The sequence below is a fragment of the Eptesicus fuscus genome, chromosome 6 (assembly GCF_027574615.1).
Source record: "Eptesicus fuscus isolate TK198812 chromosome 6, DD_ASM_mEF_20220401, whole genome shotgun sequence".
NCBI lineage: Eukaryota > Metazoa > Chordata > Mammalia > Chiroptera > Vespertilionidae > Eptesicus > Eptesicus fuscus.
In genome coordinates, this window is record NC_072478.1 from 85,253,503 (window position 1) to 85,270,910 (window position 17,408).

The 17,408-nt window shown below is 42.1% G+C and overlaps 1 protein-coding gene across 3 annotated transcripts in view; it reads right to left on the bottom strand.

Annotated features, from left to right (window-relative positions):
• The window catches only part of JAKMIP2 (janus kinase and microtubule interacting protein 2), a 56,326-nt gene extending 41,206 nt beyond the window's left edge, over positions 1 to 15,120 (bottom strand). For all 3 annotated transcript variants that reach the window (XM_008140683.3, XM_008140692.3, XM_028146031.2), the window contains exons 1-3: positions 14,992 to 15,120; positions 4,970 to 5,467; positions 1,155 to 1,364 (exon numbers count right to left, since the gene is read on the bottom strand). In XM_008140683.3, coding sequence (XP_008138905.2) covers positions 1,155 to 1,364; positions 4,970 to 5,467; positions 14,992 to 15,120 — 837 coding nt within the window. The remainder of the gene's footprint in view (positions 1 to 1,154; positions 1,365 to 4,969; positions 5,468 to 14,991) is intronic.
• Positions 15,121 to 17,408: the final 2,288 nt, after the last annotated feature.

Below are 17,408 nucleotides of genomic sequence, written 5' to 3' on the forward strand. Positions count from 1 at the left end.
TGCAATGCCATTATCGTCTTACATTTTGATAGTGCTGTATTGTTGACAAGGCAGTTTCACACTCACTATATCCCTAGATTCACAGTATCCTAGAGGATTCAGCGGAACAGGTAAGATTCAGGGAGGTCTAACTTGTTCAAGATCTCATGGCTAGTATTGATAAATCAATACCCAATATGTATTAAATGCTAACCATGTGCCAGATACTGTGTTCAACATTTTACATATCACGCCTACTAAACCTCAGACCAGCCTATGGATACCACTATTGCCTCTCTTTCACAGATGAAGAAACTCTACTAAGGTCACATTGTAAATGGCAGATCCAGGATTCGAACTAAAAGGTCTGACTCTAGAGCCCATTCTCTTGCTAATTATGCTACATTCCATGCAGGTGTCAATGATACAACAAAAACTTACATCTGCTAAAGCCAAGTTCAGCAGTCTTTTTCACCACCTACTGGGGTATAGATATCCTGAATACCCATTCATAAATTATTCATTACTTGGTTCTAAGTACTACTTTGGAACCTGTCTCTGTTCCTAAATAATTCATTTTCATCTTTTTAGCAGCTAAATAATTTGAAAGGTATAAGGTATGAAAGTCAATTATATACAAGCTGATTTCTGTTGCTGCACTGCTGAAAATAATGTCTCATATAAAATGACGAACATCCACAGAAACAAGTGGCAAGTTCAATCAGACTGGAAGCATTCAGAGGATGATATAAATGCTTTAGCCTTTTATAGTTACACATTTTGACCCTGTAGATGATAACCATCTTTACCAATTTCCAACCCAATTGTTCACACAAGGGAAAATTACCAGTCTTGGCACGAGGCAAAGCATTTTCATCTAATTTATGATTCTTTATAATAGGCTGGAGTTTGAACAGAGATTGATGGCTAGAAAAATTCTATGAAGGATTTTTAAAAGATCTGTAATTCTCTTGTGATCTGCTAATGCAGTGTACACCACTTTGTTGTCTATGAGTTTAGAAAACCGTGTTCCCAAGGTACTAGCTGGTTTTATAGTAGGAGATGGAATTGATTTCTTTGTAGTAAACAGGAAAAGAGCTTAAGTGAAAAGTAAAACTTGGGAGCTAAATAAAAGATGACTCCTGTGTTCGTAACTTCAACTTGAACAGACTTACAGGGCTGCTGCAGTGCTCGGAGCCATCTCCTGCTCTCCCTGGGATTTCTCGTTTCGGGCTGCTCATGTTACACTCAGCTTCCTTGACCAGAAAGAGTTGCTCATCCAAAGCCTCCTTCTGCAGTTGGAGTTTCTGTACGTAGCCTGTTTGAGTCTCCAGTTCCTTTTCCAGGGAAAAGATGATCCTGTCCTTGGCTTTGATTTCATCCATCTGAATTAAACGACACCCAGGACATTTTATTTAGCAATGCTGTAATGAAATGCATTTTTACAATAGCTTTGAGTTGAACTTCTTTCTGCTGATTGCTACAGAACAAAGTCATGAGTATAACTAGTGTATTAAATTCATGAATAAGTCAATGCTGTGTAATGAAGGACTATCCTAGGCTAGTTAGGTATCAAAGAGAGTCTTTTTTTCTCTCTCTAGTAGGTTCTGTGTAGATGCCTTGACTCAATATATTGTTTGAAATGGTTTGGGTTGGTTGAATATGGAAAGAAAAGGCTCACTTTAAAGTGGGGCATTAGTGTTCATAAAGACAGATGCTAAATATTCCACTTCAGTATTTCCCAGAACAATATTGGATGTCACCTCCTCTTTGGGGGAATAACCTTTGAGTTCAGTTCAAATAGCAGTAGCCACTAGAAGTAGGTCATTTTATAACTGGAGAAGCTACAGACGTCCTAGGAGACTAGTCATTTCCAAAGGCCAGTATGTTTGCATCCAGGTTGTGAATCTGCAGTGAGGTCCTTCCATGGTTCGTGTTGTCTAGCTCTTCCATTCCTACCCATGTTTCAGAGCAGCCAATTCTTAGCGACCATTTTACCCTTCCTGTCAGAAAGCCATGGTTGGAACAAGAATAGGGATGGAAAGTACCTGGTTTTATTAGCACTTCTTTCCCTCCTACTCCTGTGAGATATATTTATTGATCCTAACACTCATTTCTGCTAAGTCTGCGCATGGCCTCAGAAATATTTCTCAACTTAAGGCCTATAAACATTTGATACCAATTATTCAGAGTTCCATTGGACGGAATGTTTTTGCCAGGCCTGGATGAGGGCAAGTGAAGTGAATTTCTGTAAATAAATTTTGAAGAAAGCATAGCTATCGAGTGAAACCTTTCTCCTCATTTCATTATATCCAGTGTGAATATTCAAAATGGAGATAGACAAAAGACATTTAATACAAACAACATTATACCATTATACTCTTCTCTTTAGAAAGATGTCTCCTTATAATAACAAATCACTCTGTATAAATCTTTCTTTGCTTTGCTCCTCAGACCAAAAAAAAAAAAAAAAAAAAAAAGGACAGAAACTGTGTTATATACTCACGTATTTCCCACATGTAAATATCTCTGAGCTATTGTTTCAAAGACATGTGATTGCTTTTAGATTAATTTTGGGTGGCCATTGGGCTAAATTCCAAGTTACCAGATGATCCTGTGATATTGTCTGGTAGCTTGGTGAGAAATTGAACTGTCCTGTTAATTTGGAAATAAAAGCATGGTCTTTAGTTTCTATCTCCTGTAGAAGATTGACTGCAATGTTATTCTTTACTGAGCAGCACATTCATTTGCCAGACCTGTCATCCATGGTGTTATTTACAGTTTTCCACAGTTCCAGATATGCATACCCCCGGCGGGTTCTCATGTATCATACCCAATTTGCTGGGAAAGTACCCCATTACTGCTCATATCATCATCCTCATCACCACCACCATCACAACTGAAATGTATTGATCTTTTACCACATTCAAGGCACTAAACTCAGAGCTTTACATACCTTATCTCATTTTATTAACAATCCTTTTATGTAGGTTCAGCTATCACCATTTTAGAGATGCTGACTGTGTACCAAAGGGTTAATGTGGTTATAGTCATGTGGCTAATTGGTGAGGCCTGATTTTACATTCTGTCTTCTGACTTTAGAGCCCACTCTATTAGATTCTATACTATACTGACTCCAGATTATTTCCAGCATTTCCCCAAGTAGCTTCCTGCAGAATATTCAGTAATTAGTGTGAGAAGGCTTTATTGTATAATAGTTATAAGAATAGACTGTGGTCTCAGAACACCAGAATTTTCCATAGTTCCGTTCTTAGTTGGGATGGAAATTTATTTATTTATATATATACATATATATATATATATATATATATATATATATAAAATTAATCCCGTTTTTAGTTGGGATATATAAAATTACTTCCGTTCTTAGTTGGGATGGAAATTTATATATATATAAAATTACTCCCGTTTCTCTCCCCTCTAGTTCCAAAAATGGAGCTGGGGGTGAGGACAGGAATGGGATAAGAAGATAAACATGAAAAATGCATCTGTATGATTGAAAAAAAGTTTACCATGTTATTTGGTTTATACCCAATTTTTGAATGATTCTTCAGGTAGCTTAGATTTTACAGTTATTAAGAGGAATTCACATCTACTTCATCAGTGTGCTGGTGAAAGAAACATCATAGAGAAAACAACACATCAGCAAGTGGATGTACTTGTAGATTTTACACTGAAAACCATCAACAAACAAAAATATTTAGTGTAAAGCTTCCTTCCCATTTACCTACCTGCTGACTCCAGAGTTCACAGGTCTGATTCCTTATCAATCAGCCACTGTTGTTTCAGAAATCAAAGGCAGGGCAGAGACCAGTATTTCTATACTGTGTTTGCTCTCCTTTGTCAACCAGTGAAATAGAATGAATTGCAGGTAAAGAATTCGAAAAGTGTAGCAAAGGTAACATTTTACAGTCACAATGTATTGCAGTACAAAGAAAATTACATGTTTAGTTTTTTTTTAATGTCCTATGGTAACCACATTTTACTTAAAATTGAAATCCTCAAGATACCATCCAAGGAACATAATTAGAATTCTTAGGAAAGAATTGCTTAGAATTGGGAGACACAAGAGGGAAAGTATAATTTTTCCCAAGAAAGTACTGTTCTTAGAGAAGTATAAAGTACATTCTAACAGGTGATATTTAATTTGATAAGATATAACTAATGCTAAACATTCCGAGTATATGCATGTAAATGTATCTTCTAAAATATTAGAAAAAGTCATCCTAGGATATTATAGCTTTCACACAATAATGATATTTGTTTTATTTATTTATTTATTTTGACATAGTGAGAGACCAATGGCTTTTGGTCATATCTATTAAAAAGAAAGACCGAACTCTATAGGGGTTGAAGTAGGTCTTTGAACTTGGTAATAGCAAACTTAGGAATAAGCTACTTAGGATTGACATCCAATTTAAAAATTATAGTGACCCCTGCTTATCTGGGGGGAAATCTATTTTAAACAGGACTGGGAATTTTATAGCTCTACCTACTCCTTTCAGGCACAGTTCCTAGAGAGAAGACTGGTGAATCACTCAGGATGTTCCCAGCAGCTGCCTTGTTTGAGACGTCTTGAGAGCCATAGCCACTCTCCTTACCCCTGTGAACATTTTCACAAACGGGAGACACACGACAGCAGGCTGATTTTGGAAGCGTTCGTAATTCAGAATACTTTTATAGACATCCAAGAAAACATGAGTCATCGAATAGACATTTCCCGTGTGTATTGGGCTGGAAGAATCCAGTTTTTTTATGAGAAAGGTGATCCAAAAGCTTTTACATTTTTGACTGTGTCTGTCTGTCTGCCTACTACCTACCTGCTTATCGACCTATCTTGTATTTTGGATAGAACACGAGACAAAGGGTGGGCACTGTTTATAATCCACTCATAAGAAACGCCTGATACAGCCAACCCCTGGCTCCCTGGCCCCCCGGAACGAGAATGGTTCTGCCCGCAGCTACTAACCAGCCTCCGGATATCCCGCTCGGACTCCCACTTGATCTTGGAGATGGCTTCCTGGTGGGACTGATGCTCACTCCTCAGGTCCCCGGCCTTGATTTTATCCGCTTGGATCATGTTGCTTAAAGCCTCGTCCACCTGCTTCTTGGCCGTTTTCAGGTCCGCAATCTCCTGCAGGAGCTTCACGCGCTCCGCATCGAACAGTTTCCGGGCCTCCTCCCGGGCCTCCAGGGTGAGCGCTGTCCTTACTTTGTCGCTGCTGCCGTCCCGGAGAGCGCACAGCGCCGACTTGAGCCTCTGGATCTCCCCGTCCCGCACCTTCACTGTCCTGGCCATCTCCTGCTCGTGCTGCTTGATGAGGTTCTCCCTCACGGCCTGCAGCTCCTTCATCTTCTCCTCGTGGAGCTTGGCTTTGAGCTCGGTCACCAGGACGGTGTGCTTGCGCTGCTCCAGCTCGCGGATCCGCTTCACTTCTTGCGTCTTCTCTCTTTCCAGCTTCGATACCTAAAGGCGAGAGGATAAGAGAGATGAGCCTCAAAGGAAAGGTGTGCTCCTCGGCAGGATGTACAGGTTCGGGCCCTGGGATCTCTTAGCTCTTTTCAAATTCCAGGCCACGGTGCGCCGGGAGGGAAGGGGACCACGAGCTTTAGCGCTGGGGATACAGTGCGTAAAAGGAGCAGGTACCTAAGGATGCTAAGGATGCTTCTGTTACTTTGTTCAGACGAATAGGTGATGTGCTGGGGCCTTTCTGTTTGATGTGTGGTCTGCAGACAAGTAGCACGGGCATCACCCAGAAGCCTGTCAGAAACTGGGGCTGAATCTGGGGCTCCGTCCCAGATCTACGAATTGGAACGTGCATTGTAACAAATCCCCAGGTGAGGGGCATACACAGGGACATGGGGAAGCGGTGCTACAGTGGTTTCACCTCGGGAGAGAGGAGTTCAAAACGGACACCCAGAGAGCTTTTCAGACGACGCATCCCTAGCTAGGTGCGACCGATCAATGTCCGTGTCTCAAGATAGTTCATAGTTCATTATGATCAGACTGATAAATGGTGCCTAAATTATGACATGTTTTCCATGTTTCTTTATTCTTTGGAAGAGAAGATGCTGCTACTAAGGGGGAAGGGAAGAATGAAGATGCGTGATAAAACCTCCACCTCCCCTTTCTTATTTAGCTACTTGGTTCCATCCCCAAACTTTATATGCACACACCACGCAAAAAACTCCGTAGATGTCTCTCTGCACCCTTCTCTATCCCCACTGTTACTTCCCTCTCTTCCTCCCCGCCTAAGCCAACTCTCCACATAGTTTAATAAAGTATTTTTCATCTTTTCACCTTTCAGGTATTCTGATTTTTAAAAATCTGTGTTTTGCTAAATTTTAATAATAATAAATCATATAGGTCTCCTCATAGATTAGCAATGGCACTGCCTTCATCCGGCTGTGAATCCGGCTCTGATTCAATGGATCAGAATGGAGCAATGGTATTTGCAGCTTGAAAAAGCCTCGTGGCTCCTGTTCTACCGTTCTTTTCCTCCACCTCATCTCTGCTGCCTGTCTTTGTTCCTTTTTGTCTCTGTCGTGTGCATGGGCATGCGCGCGCGTGCACACACACACACACACACACACACACACACACACACACACACACACCGTAACCTGGAAAAGGGGAGAATCAGGCAGCCTCAGGAGTAATATCTAGTTGAGTGATATTGCGTCTCTGCCATTTGTAGAATTGGAAGGTGTCATAAAATAATTGTTAAGAGGCTTTTCAGCTGAAAACTGTTAAGATTTAAACTCCTTACCGAATGATAACGTAAACCATTCAGTAAGGAACCCGAGATTTACTTACCTTCACAGTTGACCTACCTTTAACTAGAGCAGAATTTTCTAAGTCCACATGACATTTTATGAACGTTATGTATATATTCTTCCAGCCTGCTCCCGTCCTCTCTCCGCAGGCCCTCACCACCCCATTGTCTGTGTCCACGGGTTATATGAACATTATATTTTAAAGGCAAAGCAATTATTCCCATGTTGGTTATTCTAAAAGAACTCAGGGCACTTGGAGACTCGGCGAAATTAGCAGCCAGGCATCCTCAAATGACTGTCCTTCGATCTCACCTCCAGCTTAGACCAAGGTCCCTTCCCGGATGCCTCTTAGATGCTCTAGAGCAGGAGTGTCCAGTGTGGTGGCCACTAGCCACACTGAGCACTTGGAACATTGCAAGTTTGCAGTAAGACTTGGTCTAAGTGTAAAACACACACTGGATTTTGAAAACTTAGTATGAAGTAAAATATTTCATGAACAATTTTTATATTGATTACGTATCAAAATTTTAATATTTGGAGCAAAATAGGTTAAATTAAGTCTATTATTAAAACTAATTCTTTGTACTTTTAAAGTTTTGGTTACAAGACATTTTAAAATCATACATATGGCTGGCATTGTGGCTTGCATTATATTTCTCTCAGACAGCCCTGCTCTAAGGGTCTCTGGAGGTTCATTTAATGAGCCCAGCTTTCCCCACACAGCTGGGGATTCTCTCCGAGTAAAGCCTAGTTATGGTCTGACTTATGTGGCTGCTCAGAAATCACCCAGGGCTCCTTTACACTGTGGAATAAGCTCCCAACACTTAGCCTCTCCTTTCAGGCTCCGGAGATTTGGCTAGGCTTCCAGCTCTGGTGTCTTCGTCTCCAGGTACGGAGGAGCACGCTATTTTCAGCACACGCCCTGCCTCTCTGTACCCATGTGCCTCCAGTTTCCTCTTCCTGACCGCCTTTCCCTCCTCTGGGGATCCTCTCATTCACATGGCCCAGCTAGATGTCCCCTCTGTGGTCATGCTACAATGATCGCCCAGGACAAAGCTCATTTCTCCAGCCTTTGTCTTCTCAGTGTACTTAAAAAAAATGATTTTAGAGAGAGAGGCAGGGAGAGGAGAGGGAGAGAGAAACATTGATATGAGAGAGAAACATCAATAGGCTGCCCCCTGCACGCCCTCGAGGACCGAGCAACCAGGGCATGTACCCTGGCCAGGAATCAAACGGGTGACCTTTTGGTGCATGGGATAATGCTCAACCAACTGAGCCACACTAGCCAGGGCTCAATGTACTTGGTTAATACCTCCTTACTTGTCCTGTCCAAATGTTCACTTACGCTGTGCATTTTTGTACACTTGTCTGTCCTCACCACATTCTCTCCTTCCCTACCCAGAGTGGAAACTCCTAGAAGGCTGCCAATGAGCCTTGTTCATCTTTGTCTACACAGCAGCTGCCAAGCAACACATAAGAAGAAGCCAAAACGAATGTGTGGGAATAAAGAATGTATACCAATATGTTTCCTTGGCTAGCCATCTAATCAGAAGCAAGAATAATATACCCTGTATATAGTTTAGAGAAACAGGCTTCTAGGGTTACCCAGAGTAACCCCTTACCCATCCCTTCCCTATATAAAACAAGAACAAAACAAAAACAGCCCTAATGGATAAGAATTCCTACTTGCCCTCCGCTTGACGTTTCTCTCAGTCCTCCAGTAAGGACAACCTCAATTTTCCTCCCCATCTTTTAAGAATGAACTGAAATGGATATCTTCTAGCTCACAAGTAGGCAAACTATAGCCAAATGGGCCAAATCTCTCCTGCCCCCTGTTTTTGTGAATGAAGTTTTATTGGAACATAGCCATGCCTATTCATTTACAAGTTGCCTGTGGCTGCTTTCAGGCTATATAGTAGAGTTGAGCAGTCTTAGAGATTACCCACAAAACCTAAGGCATTTACTATTTGGCCTTTACAGAAAAAGTTTGCTAATTCTTCTTTTACATGGAAAAGGAATTTCTTTGAAAAGGGGTCCTAGTTTTTCACTGATTTCCATCTAGGCCCTTGAGAATGGTAAGTTTAGCTCAAATAATAGGAAACCAGTTATTTTCCATTTCAGCAGGATGTTTTTACATTAGGCATTTGAAATAACATCATGATCACAAGGGCTGGTAACACGTTACTAAAGGAAATTTTAGCAATTCTTCCTAGAATAATGAAAAACTATAGTAAAATGGACAAAGAGTAAGGAATTCTGGGTTTGCATTTATAGTGGCTTGATCTATAAAGTACTATGAAATGTAAGGTATTATTATTGGATATAAGAGGAGATACTTATAATCTAAAATTACTTATGTCAAATTCTCTATAGATACCTTAGATTGTATCACATTGCAATTCATTTCTCTCTAGTTATAAACACCAATCTTTCATGTGTAGACTGTAGAGATGAATAATAAAAACATGAAATTACAGGTACATGAAAAATACAGGGTTGGCAAAAGTAGGTTTACAGTTGTGAGTAGGAGAAACACAGTTTATTCTTGTATTATTATTTATTTATTATTGTATTATTTATCTTAGTATTATTGTTGTTATTTTAAATCCTTACTTATGATTTATCATTTAGGCTGGTAATTTAACCTACTTTTGCCCACCTCTGTGTATTCTAGCTTGAAAACAAAAACAAATACAAACACTGGCCTTTTTTTTTTTTTTTTTGGTTACTCTTCAACTGAGGATTTTTTTTCATTGATTTTTAGGGTAAGTGGGAGAGAGAAGGAAAGACAGAGAGAGAAGCATCAATGTGAGAGAAACACATCAATTGATTGCCTCCTGCAGGAGCCCTGACCAGGGCCTGGGCCAGGGAGGAGCTTGCAACCAAGGTACGTGCCCTTGACCAGAACTGAACCTGGGACCCTTTGGTCCACAGGCCGATGCTCTATCCGCTGAACCAAACCAGCTAGGGCGAAACACTGGCCTTCTTATTGGTCACTTAAATGAATCCACAGAATCAAAACAAAATTCAAAGGCATTGAATTATATTTGGTATTTTTATGTTAACTTATTTTGGTTGTCATGGAAACTGGAGTTTTTTGCAGGATTTCTAGGTATGACTTTTTTAAAGCTTGAGAGAAGTGTTTCACTATGAAGGAAATACAAAGGATGTGACTGACATTTAGATAAAAAGAGCTAATAAAATTTTGTAGTAAAATCGTTTTCTGAGCCCTAGTTGGTTTGGCTCAGTGGATAGAGCATCGGCCTGCAGACTGAAGGGTCCGGGTCTGATTCCGGTCAAGGGCACATGCCTGGGTTGTGGACTCGATCCCCAATAGGGGGCGTGCAGGAGGCAGCCAATCAATGATTCTCTCTCATTGGTATTTCTCTCTCTCCCTCTCCCTTCCTCTCTGAAATCACTAAAAAAAAAAAAAGATTAAAATTAAAAACAATCATTTTCTGAAAAATTTTGCAGCCCATATTGCACCACTAAGGAAATAGATGTTAATATCTTTTTAGAAAATATATATTTTTGTTGATTTTAGAGAAGAAGGGAGAAGGAGAGAGAGATAGAAACATCAATGATGAGAGAGAATCATCAATCAGCTGCCTCCTGCACACATCCTACTGGGGATTGAGTCTGCAACCCAGGCATGTGCCCTGCCCTGGAATTGAACTGTGACCTCCTAGTTCAGAGGTGGATGTAGATGTTAATATCTTGATGTAAGTTGTAAGAATGAGTATACAGAAAGATCAAGAATTATTCCTATGTAACAATGAAAAAGTATAAGATAATAATGCTTTGAAATGGAAAAAATTTACTTAGTGGAAAAAGAATCACTTTTGATTAGTGGAAATGTTTTATGGAGAACAATTTCAGCTGGATTACATAATAGCATTTAGTCAGGCACCTTTGAAAAGGCTTTACGCAATTCAGTACATTTAACCTCCTGGGCAGCTCTGTGATGTAGGTCGTGTCTGTTTCATGTGAATTTCAGGTGAGAAAAGTGAGAAACAGTCTCCATCCACATAAGTGCATGTAAAGAGGGTTGATGACAGCCCAGTGTGGGTCAGGGGTCAGGTCTAGGTCAGAGGCCAGATCCCCTGTTTGTTCTGAAACCTTGGACAAGCTGCCTCATCGCTCAGCCTCAGTGTTCTTGTTTGTAAACCGGGATTGGTGCTATCGTTCTCATATAGTTCTGAGGAATGATTTAGATAAGGTATCAACATACTTTGGAAAGGCTGGGAGTTTCTGACGACCTCACACAGCCACACACATATTTTCCTCTTCTGTCCCAATTCTAGTCTGGCCTTTGCCAAATGCCAGTGTAAATTCTGCCAAGATCAAGGTGGCAGTGATGTGAGCTCTCATGTGACCTTAGACATCAAGGATTAAAAATTGGACAGTCCCGTCAAAGGCAAGGAAGGTTGAGAGGTTATCAAGGCAAGACAAGCTAACAAAGGCTTTGGTTCGGTGATCTGCATCAGATGTTGCTGGAGGTCTAAACTCACAGTAGGCTGGAGGGGATTTTCCTGGGCGCTAAGTAAATCTCAAACAGCAGACGCCAAGAAGGGAAAAGCGGCAGCAGGTGCTTCTCAGGGAGATTTTATACAACCTGGGGAAGCACAGAGGGTTCTATTCGTTCATGTCCTGATTTCAGCCACGTAGGCTTCCTGAAAACAAAACTAAAGATAGAAAAAGCAAGAAATACGGCACCCCAAATTTGGGCCCTGAACCTGGAGGCTCTAAAGCAGTCCCCGGAGGACAGAGAAGACTGCAGATTTTCTGAGAGTGCACCAGCAGCCACAGAGCACCGAATCACGCCTGAGGGAAGCCTGGGTTCCCATTTAGGCCCCTGCCCTCACATGTCCTCAGTGAAATCAGAATAGTCATTGCAGCCCTTTGGCCCAGGCTCCCCGTGAGGATGCAAATGCTTTGCAGTCTGAAGGGCTATTCCAACAGTGGAAACTCCTGTTTGCAGCTGACACCCCCCTGACCCTGCACCCAGGCCTGTTGCTCTCCCCACTGTGCCTTCATCCCATTGACATTTACAGAACACATTGCATAGAGAGCAGAGTCAGACATGCATATGTAATTACTATTATTATTATTTTCTGTAAATCGATCAAAATTATTTCTATTTTTGTAAGATCAGCAAAAAATATATTTTGTGGTGTGGCACAGAATTTTAGTGATGAGTATGCATGTGCCATGAAATGAAAAAAGTTAAAAATCACCGAGATGATGAATTAAAACACCTCACGTGCTTGACACAAACTAACTGCTCAAAAACTAACACACAGAGATACATCCTTACGAAATAGACACCACTGTGATCCCATCTGATAGATGAGGAAAGGAAAACACCGAGGGATTTCATAGTCTGCTCAGGGCCACTCAGGTGCCGAGTGAAAGGGCTGGGGTTATGTCAGGAGAAAATGCGTTTATTACAGTGTGTGACAGACAGTGACCATTCAGTAAAGTGTAGCTATTTCTCTTCTCAGCCCTAAGCATTTATGACTCTGCTCTCTACACACTGTGTTCTGTAAATGTCAATGGAATGACCCGTCTTTCCGGAAATACAAGTCATGCCCCATCGCCCCAAAGGTTTCCACTCTCTAGTCTATTCCCCAGGAGCCAAACTGCCATTTCATCATCATAGCCTCGGAACCAAACCGAGAGTGAGTGAGCGTTCCCATCTCGACGCTGTTCATATGCTCTCTCTTCACACCTGGGCCTTGGAAACACAAGCCTATTTATTTTAATAAAACTGCTTTATGACTTGTTTGCCCCCGAAATTCCCTTTGTTCTTCGGGGAAGGCTGCTGACAGGCAGGGAGGCTTTGCGTTAGCCCCAGTGCTGGGACTGTAATTAACTGCCAAGGAGAGGGAGACAGGATAAGGCAGTGCCTTTATTCAGGAGGCTGGCTTCCAGTCTTGTCAGAGAGCAGGGGGAGATTACGCTGACCTTCTCGATTTAGACACCAGTGCCAGGTCCTGGATAAACAGGCAGCCCTGTCCAGGCTCAGGTTACCCCTTTTAAAAGACTTGAATGTGTAGAAAACTGGCAGCAGCGGGGGGGCCCCCAGGGCCTCTGCTTCTCTGAAATCTCCTGAGTTTGTTCTCTGTAAGTCAGTGGCTGTCTACGGTTACCAGTCTCCAGGCCAATGCGCCTCCTCCTGTGAATGTCGTTCTGTCATCCTGTCCTGATTACAATTAAAGGAGTCTGCTCTCTTGAAATGTGACGTTGCCCCAGGGAAAGTTAAAGCCAATGGAATGTTCACAGACTGTCAGAGGAGGAACGGCAGAGTGGAGTGTTTGTCAACATGAAGGCGGAGAAGGGCCTGCGTGGGGATTGCCTGCACTGTTTGTTACAATTGGAAATCGTGGTCCTCACTCCACCTATTTCATCAGAGTCCTTCGAATGTGGGCCCAGGGACTTCAATTTTTAATAAGTTCCCTGAGGTTATTCTAAGGCACAGTGAAGCTTGAGAGACAAAGATATGGAGAAATTGATGCAGTCATCTGAATTACAGATGGAGACACTGAGACACTTAAATTTGTCCCGGAGGAGAGATAAAGAAAATGCCTTGGTCTTCTGACTCGCAAACAATTTTTTTTTTTAAAAAAACAACAACATCATGTTCTTTGTACCTTCATGGGAACTAAAATATTTCCTTCACAAATTTTACACTGAAGTTTGTTTATCCAAGGTTAAGGTTTTGCCGAGATAGGAGGCAAAGGGCTTTGGGCGACCTAATATTTATTATGGCTGGCACCAGGAGAAATAGACTTGGAGGAAAATAATTAAAATTTCATAGTAATGTCAAGGAAGAAGAAAGATAAAACAGAATGAGGGTATTTGTTTGGTTTGTGATCTACAGTTTGATCAAGAACATTTTCTGCTAAGCAAAGAATTATCTAGAGAAGGTAACGTAGTGCGGACATGGTCGTGCCCAGTTCGCAGGGAGCAGACATGCCTCAATGCATGTTGAAAATTTCAAAATGCTCTCCTACCCATGACCCTGTGATATCCACACAGCTCTGGTGAGATAAGTGTTAGCAAATCCATTTATGGGATTCAGAGAAGTAAAGAGACATTCCTAAGTCCAGTTAGTAACCGATTCAGTGTAGACCATATTAGAGAGAATATTACTATTAACCACTTTTTGAGAGTTTACTATGTGCCTGGCAGCTCTCTGAGCACTAGACACTAACTTTCCCATTTAACCCTCATAATCACTTTATGTACTTGTCTAACTTAAACCTCACCACAGCTCAAATCACCCTTCATTCATTCCTCAACTCATTAAAAAAACAGATGTTGAGCTTTTCCATTCTGGACATTTATTTGGGCTCTAGGGATACAAAGGTAAATTAAGTCTTTGATTTCGTAGAGATCACACTTGACTCAGGAAAGATAAGCATGAAACAAGAACATAAATAAATATATAATTTTGTATGAAACAAGTCAAGAATAGCCAGGCTATGGGGGAGAAACTGGGCATTTATTTAAGCAATAAGTAAATATATAACTTTCTGTGAAATGAGTCAAGAATAGCCAGACTCTGGGGAGTAACTGGGCATGTCCTGTGTTAGAGACTGTGGTCAGATGCAGCTGACGACTGAGGGAGGTGAGGATGGAGCCTGGCGCTGACCAGGGGAGAGGAACAAGAACAAAGGCCCTGAATGTGATCGGTATCTCTCTTGATTCTTCCAAGAGGCTGGAGCAGAATGAACCAAGGGGAGGGATGTGGGAACTGAGTCAGAGAGAGCTACAGGAAATATCCTGTAGTTGGTAGGAAAAACTTTGATTCTGAGAGGCAGAGGCAGCCACTGAAGGGTTCTGAGTTATAAGATGTGGTATATTTTAGAAAGATTGCTCTAAATACCACAGGGGGAATCCCCTATAGAGGGCAAGGGTGGGACTTGCCCAAGTCAACAACTATTAAGTGTCGAGGGGCGGTAGGGGTGGTTGGGGTCATTGTCTCAGTGTTTATTGTCTGGTTTCCTGAACCAGGCAGAGATCGGTCTCATGACCATGTTACTGTATCCCTTGCTCAATCCCCTCCTGTCACACACAGGAGGGGATTGAGCAAGGGATACTCCATGTGTACAGAAAGGCAATTGGCAGAAAGGAGCCCACTGAGGGGGGCCAGTAGGCAGAGCTGGGCCAGAGCCACTCCGCAGGCTGTGACCTCAGGACCTCACTCACCTTGGACTTCTCTTGGTGCAGCTCTATCTGGATGTCTGTGAGCTTGGTCCTGAGGTCTTCATTGGCAGCTTGAAGGGCGACGATGAGCGCCTCGGGCTTCTCGCCCTTATTTCGCCCTTTCTTGGACATTGTTCCTTTCTAAATGGAGTCTGTTGGTTTGTAATTCCTCTCACACGGGTGCTGCCATGTTCCTGTTTCTTATCCCGGAGTGCGATGTTTCAGCATCTACTGCGTGGTGGTCCTTGGTAAGGTCTCCTTAGCCGCTGCCCTGGACGCCCTGGGAAGAGACAGCCGTTACTGCTGTGGCAGAGACCGGGGTGGGTGTCTGACCGTCACTCTCAGCCTGAGCTGCCTCTCTGAGTCTCCTCGTGAGGCTTCTTGTCTCCACTATCTCCCATTCACTCTGCACATGAATTTCCAGCGATCTTTTCAAAGGGCCAGTCTGATCACGCCAGTGCTCTGCTTAAAATCCTTCAAAGACCCGTGAATATATCTTTCACGTCTCAGAGTGCTCTTTAGGTCTAACTCTGCCCATTCTCCTCGCCTTACCACCTCCATTTTACTCACTTATATTCTAACCATAAGGAATGTCTTTTCATTTGCTCATTCTTGCTCTCTTCCCATAGGACTTTTCCTATTCTATTTTCTCTTCTCCATCCTCTGCCCAGCCTCCTCACGTGGTCCTCCCTTATTTCCTCATCCGCACACCCTGCCACACACACAGTGTAGGTTGACTGGCGTTTAGGACTCTCAGGTCTCAGCTTCCACATCAGTTCCTCCTGGAAACACCCCCTAGGTTATTACATGCCCTTCTTGTTTAATTGTGGTCACCACCATGAAACTGTAAACTTGGTATGGACAGAAATGTGTTGTTCTTACTTACTACTTGCTTCTCAGTATCCATCATAAGTCCTGGTACATACCAGGTATTTAATTAGTGTTTGTAAAAGGAAGTCACCTATGTGAATACCCCATGATCACCCCATAAAGAGCCCCAACTTTAAGATGTCTCTATAAAGACCTAGAATTATACAATAAATAAATAAACTGTGAGAAGTGAGGCTTAATTATACTGGGTTAATTGGGTCAATCACATTCATTCAGTCAATATTGTTAGAGTTCCTTCTATATGCTATGCTAGGCACAACATGTTGAAATTGAAATAAGAGTTTCAAGGCAAAAAAAATCAACAACAACACACACACATACCTCAACAAAACCTCTATATTATCTATTTATCTATCCATCTATATCATCATCATCATCATCATCATCATCTATTTGATAACTGCCTTTAAAAAATAAACCAGTTGTCTCAGAGTATAGATAAGGTTTTTCCTTGGAATGGGATAAGGAAGGCTCCCTGAAGAAGGCTGCACTGGCCTGGAACTTCAGGAGTGAGTAGTATGTTAACAGATGGAGAAACAGGTGAAGCATCCTGGGTGAAAGAAATGGCAGGTGCTGAGCTACAGCAAATAGAAAGCACAGTAACTATTTTGTGTTTCAAATGGGGGCTTGATTAATTACAACCTAAGATATGATTTATGGGCACTAATGTTGAAAAGGTTGCCTGGAAATGACAGATTGCGGGAGACCTGGGATGCCAACCTTAGAATTTTGGAATCATTTTTTTTTTCAATAAGCAATGGGGACTCTGTTGAAGTTCTGGGCAGGTGGATGGCATAACAGAGCAGTGCTTTGGTGTGGTTATTCTAGTGGCAGAGTGGGCAGAGAATGGAGGGAGGGAGCTGCCTATTAAACTTGCTAAGGTGGAGAATGATGAAGGCTTAATCAGAACAGTAGCAAGAGGAGAGAAATAAAGAGGGATGGTCTTGATTTACACATGCTTAAATGTTTCACAGGAACAAAGGAGGTTAGAAAAATATCAATACTAACCTATCAAAGTCAATGGAAAAACATGACAGGATGCTAGAGAAAGTTTCCCATGCAACCTTACAGAAAATTGAGTACTGCGTACATAGATGTGCTTCAGTCCAGGACTAAGGGGAATTCCTACTGATCACACATATGTTCGGCAGCTGCTTCTCTCTCAAGACCCCTGGTATTCAGCCTTGAGGACCATGCTGGGATCCTGGGCTTTCTGCCACCCACCCCCTGCACACTGGGGCCTTGCCTTTTGGATGTGTCCCCAGGGAAAGGGGAGGGGGAAGAGATAAGGGAAAGGGAGACTAAGCCTGTCTCCAGTAGGCATGGAACTGTCCACCACTATCCCACCCTAAATTAGATGCTGGAGTTGTCCTTTGTGCTTGTTTTGCAAGTGTTGCCAAATCATTAAAGTGCATGCCTGGGAGACTTCTAAGAGGCATCATTCTTTGCTTTTAGAATTATAATGAATTCAACAAGCATTATTGAAAATTTGTATGACAAACCCCACTTGACACAAAGATAAATAAGAT